The following is a 6,659-nucleotide window of genomic DNA, read 5'->3' on the forward strand; positions in this document are numbered from 1 at the left end:
AGTACCTTATTAGAGGTATGTTACTATAGCAAATTGTAGCCCTACTTCTCCATTTGCAAGGCCTGATATTTTTGTTGATTTGCAAAATGTAGTTGTGTTTATGCCACTGTGACTAATGAAAGAGCTTAAATTAATGCTAATTTGGAAGGTATTTTTTTTTCCTCTGCAGGCTCAGTATGAAGAAAAAATTCAGATGGTAAAAAATGGAGCACTAAACTGCCTCACTAAAATGGAAGCTGCAGATCTTTCATCTCCCAGTGTCTTAGTACGTACATTGTATTTGATAGCAGCGGGTTTCAAGGCTATTAAGAAGTTAAGCTTGCATCAGCATGGCTATCTTTTATATGAGTGTACATTAGAACTTGAATTTCCAGTTGTGAACAAAAAGTCGCCTGGCTCTCCATATGTCCAAATACTGGCCTAAAGGAAAATGTAGCATGAGGAAGCCCAATGAGAAACAAATCACTAAGTCCTTAAAGAGGCATAAGTTGCTTAAGATTAACTTCAGCATGCTTCGTATTCTGTATGAATTAGGATTAATATTTTTGGATATCATGACTTTCTTGTAGCACCAAAATCCTTTGAGACAAGGCCCTATTACACCAACACGTGTAACTGATTGTGGATGCCAAAATTAACTTCCAGTCATATCTGTCATAAGTTAGATGGAGTATAACCATTTATGGAAATTAATCTATAATAGCTATATCCCAGATAAATACTATTAAAAATGTTTTCTTTGTGGGCCAGGAGTCCCACATGCTTTGCTCAAATCGTGTCAGTTACTTCCAAAGCACCTGTGACTGTTCCCTGGTGCAAGGACAAAGTCAGTGTAAGTCAATACTCTGCTAAGTATGCACCAAGGCAAAATACTTGCAGGCAATATAGCTGCAGGAATGATGCTAATAAACTAAATACTGCCATTCACTGACAGTGAAGCTGAAACCAAGGCACAGAGTTCCTGCACAATCATGAAGACAAATAACATTCAGAAGCTGCTGTATGCAAAAGGGACAGTTTGGAGTAAGGACAAAATTGTTCAGTCATCTCTCAAAATAGGGGAGATATAATTGATACTGTAAGTAAAATGCATTAATAGTGCACAAACACACACAAAATATCCAAAGGCATCAAGAAATACCACACAGGAAACATTCTTCCATAAATGCATTTTCTGTAGAAAGTCCCTTCCCCCCCCCCCCCTTCTCTTTGCTTCTGGTACAATTTAGACTCAAAGCTTTGTTCTAATACTGTAAATTTCTGATTGTTACTACAATTTTTCTGGAGTTTTACTAGTAATAGTTACACTTCTGCTCTCTTGCATACCTTTCCTTCTCCACTTATTTCTAGGTATCTTCTTTCTGCTTATGGCACAGAATTCTCAAGACTCTTCTGATAAGAATATGTAAATACTCTTAGTTATCTTCCTTAGTTTACCAACAATTTGCAGGTTGGGGAGGAGAGGGAAGTTTGATTCTCTTGTTTTGCAGTCAGTATCTGTTATTACTAGAGTGATACAAGGTTTAGAAGAGATACCTCTATAATTCTTTCAGCTTAAATACTGAATCCAAATGAAAAATAATCAATGATGAAAAATCCTTTCCTTCTTGACTTGTTAATCAGTTCCACCTTTAAAGTTCAGCACGTTCTTATACACAAAAATATAACCTGGTAAGCTTTTTAAGCTTTAAGGATCATCAAAAATAAACTTAAAGCTATGTACTAATTAATATGAAAACTTGTAAAAACTAATCTGTTTTAGTAGTTTGAGACTGCCCTGCCATGTAATGTTTCAGTTCATCCTTTATGCATCTGAATTAGCAAAGTTAGATTGATTACCTATATCTATAAAACAAATTCATATTCTYATGCAAATATTGGATCTTCTTCTGATTTTTTTCATAGACTAACACCTTATTCCAAAAGTTACTTTCATTTATTTCTTTGCGTTCTCCAAAGGAGACAGTTCTTTGTAAGGGAAGGTTCTGGGCTTGGAAGGTAAAATACTACTTCAGAAAGATGTTAAGAACATAGAGCAAGAACCTGCAGTTATAATTTGAACATGAATAAATGTAGAATATTAGTTTTGTGGGTTAGAAAACAAACTTTTTAGAGCARTCAGGATCTGGAACAAATAGCAGTAATGGTATCAAACATCCAAGYTCATTTGAAGGATTTTTTTTCCATTTATGGAAGAGAGTTGTTAGTGCGAAAAAAGTAGTCTTGGATCAAGTCAGCTCTAAATTTTCTAACATTGACTATAGCTGACATAGTTTGTCTAAAAAACATTACATTGGATCATATAGGAATTACATCATCAATTRAAAGGAGTGAATTTTGTATTTTCAAATTGATAGCATTTATTTAAAGCAGTACTGTTTTTACTGCCAACCTCAGACTATACTTTAAAACTTAAGAGCTGTCCAACAGCAGTTAATTCTTTAGCAAACAAATAAGCTAAGGCAGTTTGAATGCATATATGTTGTCATACTTAATCAGATTTCAAGCAGTTTGTCTATACATAGTGCATAYTGGGAAAAATATATTTGTGAAATATATTTTTACCTTGGTAAAGTAAGTTAAGGTAAATTGATAGGACCTTCCAATTCCTTTGCATGACCAAGTACAGCACCATTCATGCTGTAAATGCTCAAAGAATTCTGTTTATTTTAATTACTAACTGAGGGGGGAATTTGTTTATTTCCTAGAGGAAACAGAGTGGACTTCCTATCAGTGATCCGGCTGTTGTCATGTATTCCGCTGCATCTGCACATCCTAATTTACCTCCTGCTTTTTCAAGTTCTGGTGATCAAGGTCCAACACATGCTTCATGTAATGCACAGGCTGGAATGACACCAACCCATGCAAATTCTAAGTTTTGTTCTGTGAATGATGGATCAGTGAAAATACCCACCAGCACTCTGAGAGGATCATACTCCGATAAGGTCTCAGTAACTAGTCCATCACGGATTTCCAGAAATAATTCCCAGAATAGCCAGCCAAACCRAAACCATCAAGATGACTCGGCTGTACAGCTAAGGCCTTCTGGACTTCCAAACAGCAAAATGCTTCCCAAAGCATTTGATAATATTATTGCAAATCTACAGACTATTTTTCCAAATTATAGCAGGTATTTCTTTTTTACTGCATTTCTTATTACATTGGGTAACAAAAGTTCTAAACCTCTAATAATAAAGTAAAAAAGAATGAATTTCTTGGTAAATGTTTCATATTTCATGAGAAGAGTAATTTTAGAGGGGGGGGGAAGAGGTTCTTTTAAGGGAATAGATCTGTTGTGTTGACCTTTTTTCTATTAAAACCACTAGTTTAATATTTTAGATAATATCTTATAGTAAAGGTGGCTAGAACCTTGTTACTGAGAGAGATATTAGAAGCAGGTGTTTGCTATAGTTCATGTGAAAAGTGAAAATCTTTTAACGGCTCTATTGGTATGAATCAAACATGGAAGAGGCAATGTTCTCTAGCATTCTGATTAACTCAATAGCCATAATATTAATAATCTGTAATTATTTAATTTTTTGTCTTTCAGTTCAGACTTCATTAACTTCATAAAAGAAGTACGAATAAAAAATGGAAACACRTTGTCAGGTCTGCGCTTAGATGAAATCCTTAGGAGGGTGACAGAACTCATTCTGGACCATCAAAATAAGGTAGTGTGTTGTAGTACTGACATTTCTGATGTGCAACTCTGACAAGGAAACAGCATGGCAGAGTCCAGAAGAGCACAAAATTTTCCTTACTATCAAACTCTGCGATATAAACTTGCTCAAAATTGTTTTCCAATACTTGTCTAGGCATCAACTTCGGAAGGGAGAGCTGTGAAGTCAGTATCTTCTGCTTCGCTAGGACAGACTGGAACTCGGACTCAAGAAGTACCTGCAGAAGAAAACGTACCCAGCCCGCCCAAGGCAAGACCTAAAAGTGCCACAAGTAAAAATCCATATCCATCTCGGCCAAGTTCCCAGCCATGGGGAAATGTCGGAGCAACAGCCAGATCTAAATGGAAAAAATCAGATGATACAGTAAGTTCTCCACTGTTTCACTGACCTTGAAGTTATTAACATGCACTTTTTGTAGCTAGTATTATGGGACAYGGAGTAATCAAAGTATGTCAGAGGGAGGGAGGGGAGACGTTAGTAACGTTATTAACTTATTAGAATTTGATGATTGTTGCTAGCTTTCAAAAACTTAATGCTTTATATATAGACCTCCGATGATGATCCTTGCATAATATGTCATGAGGAGCTAAGCAGAGACTCGTGTGAACTAGAATGTGGGCATCGTTTTCACAGAGAAGTAAGCATTTTTATATTTTCTTCACTGTGCAAGTTCAGATGTACAGCTGTTCCCATTTCCTAAAGGCAAAAAAAACCCTGCTATTCTTTAGCACTTAAAAAGCAAAAAACAACACACAATTTTCCATTATGTAGTTTGTACTCAAAGAGTTGCTGTAGTCTGTGTATTGGTAAGTAAGTTTCCAGTTTTGGTGTTTAGCTCTTAACCAGAATGATAGTTCATCAGAATGAATTTAAGCTTACTCTTCAGGGGCTAAATCACAGACGACTGGTTGCTGATCAAGCCACAGATTTCTGTTTGAAGTATATTTACAGAATGGGCTAGACCTATAAAAACTGTATTTGCCACCTGATAGTAGTTGCATATACAGTTGCATATGGAACTGTATTAAAAAAACTGATACTTCTGTTAGTGATCTTTGTCCATTAACACATTTGTTTGCTGCTTATTTGTTATTGCAAAATAGGTACCAGTGTAAATTGATCAGCACAGCAATAGAATTAGAGAAAGTTTTCTAGCTGCAAATTGTAGTAACAGGCTATAGGACATGTTGGAAAATAGTTTACCTATTAGTGATAATTATTAACCTACTTAAGGTGAACTCTTCATACCAGACTTCAACTGTTTTCTGAACATTATTTTCTTATTCTTGCAGTGCATTAGAAAATGGCTTAAGGAACATTCAAGTACCTGCCCTATCTGTCGTGTTCATGCTCTGTTACCTGAAGACTTTCCTGAGCTTCCTCCACGAAACAAATATGCTTAAACCTTGCTTTATTTGAACAAATGATAACAAAAATGCAAAGCCGCTGCAAATAAATAACCACCACAAGGAAAGGAGGTGTGACAGGATGCCTAGGAAGAAATGAAATGCTGGTTTTATTGCAAATAGTAACAAAACTCACAGTGACTTCAGTACTTTATACTTGGTGTTAAGCTGTTAAGATGTAGGTATTGCCATGGTACCAATAGACTCAAGTTAGTATACTCTGAGATCCAGCACTTTCCCTCATTGCTGCCTAACTGTGTGCAGCTTATCTAGTTCAGGCATCAGAAGTGCACACAGCTGGTGGGTTTTTTGGCAAAGGAATATTTAAACTACTAGTTTCCTCAAAGTATGGTGATGCYGGTGCATAATTCCTGTAAAGGAAGTGTTTTCTTCCAGAGCTGACACTATTGAAAATAAATTTTAATATCATACAGTAAATGATCTGCATGACAAGCAGCATTTCAGACAACCAAGCTATTACTTCTTCCCTGGTAATTTAATTAGGCTTTTCATGATTGTTACGAATRAAGTTCATACAACTGTGGCTCAATTTCCTGTATAAATCAACAGCTAATAATTCAAATTGTTTAAACAATTTTTTTCTGTAAAATTTGAAGCAAAAAGTTTAAAGTATTTKATGGTTCTTTTTGCTTGCATAGCATCACTTGGAATGCTATGCCTCACTTTTACTAAACTCAGAATATGGCTTGAATTTCTCTCATGTCAAGAGTTGATTTGTTTAAATCAAAAAGGTGGGTTTATTTTTGATCAAGCAATACAGTACATCTGTATTCTGTACATKAATGCTAGTTTATCTAAAAGTATGAGGTACAGAATATAAAGATCTGAAAGACTGGTTATCCTACTACTTTATAAAGTCTGTTTGCCATCAGTGTAACTAATCTTCATTGCAAAATTTGTCTCAGATAGCCAAAAGACCATAATCAGATCATGTACAGCAAAACACTCTGGAAGTAGAGTATGACTGTGGATTCAGTACAAGGAGGATTAAATTGATTATATGTGATTAGGGTAGCTAATGCTAAGGATCATTTGTTCCCCAAAATGAGTATGTATGCTACTGATAAAGCTTCAAACTACTACTTTGATTAATCARTATGTTAACTGGAACTCTGTGATCAAAATAAAGTTACTACTGCAGTTGATATGCTTTCTTATTTTATGTSTATTATTTTTGCTAAGTATAATAAGTTACTGATCTCACACATGCCATATTTGAAATTGTTCACTGAATAAATGAAACAACTTGCCCTATGATAGTAAGGGTAAGCTGGCTGTGAACAGGTGAAGACAGCACTTGCTGTTAATGCAAGATCTTAGCACTGAACTGGCCTGTATCCACATATACTTGTTTGTTATCAGCCAATCTTATTTTTCTTATGCCCACAGCACAGCTAGGACCAGATTCCTGAATAAGTATCATGGGTAACAGTGGTCCTTAGCTTTAACAGGAACCTGCCTCCTGGAAACTAAGAGCATCCAGCAGGTTTTTCAGCAGTCACACTCATGGCTCTCCASAGCATTTTATCAACCCACTGGGACCATCACTGTG

The 6,659-nt window shown here is 35.7% G+C and overlaps 1 protein-coding gene across 9 annotated transcripts in view; it reads left to right on the forward strand.

Annotated features, from left to right (window-relative positions):
- TTC3 (tetratricopeptide repeat domain 3) overlaps positions 1–6,252 on the forward strand; it is a 62,672-nt gene extending 56,420 nt beyond the window's left edge. For 8 of the 9 annotated variants that reach the window (XM_085304780.1, XM_085304787.1, XM_085304772.1 and 5 more), the window contains 6 exons: positions 170–265; positions 2,709–3,130; positions 3,551–3,671; positions 3,816–4,043; positions 4,228–4,317; positions 4,973–6,252. In XM_085304780.1, coding sequence (XP_085160906.1) covers positions 170–265; positions 2,709–3,130; positions 3,551–3,671; positions 3,816–4,043; positions 4,228–4,317; positions 4,973–5,083 — 1,068 coding nt within the window. In that variant the 3' untranslated portion in view covers positions 5,084–6,252. Of the gene's footprint in view, positions 1–169; positions 266–1,350; positions 1,406–2,708; positions 3,131–3,550; positions 3,672–3,815; positions 4,044–4,227; positions 4,318–4,972 lie in introns of those variants that run through there. The other variant, XM_085304830.1, reaches the window with a different exon arrangement.
- Positions 6,253–6,659: the final 407 nt, after the last annotated feature.

This window comes from Rhea americana, unplaced genomic scaffold (genome assembly GCF_003343005.1).
Source record: "Rhea americana isolate MKP2758 unplaced genomic scaffold, rheAme1 scaffold_101, whole genome shotgun sequence".
Classification (NCBI taxonomy): Eukaryota; Metazoa; Chordata; class Aves; order Rheiformes; family Rheidae; genus Rhea; species Rhea americana.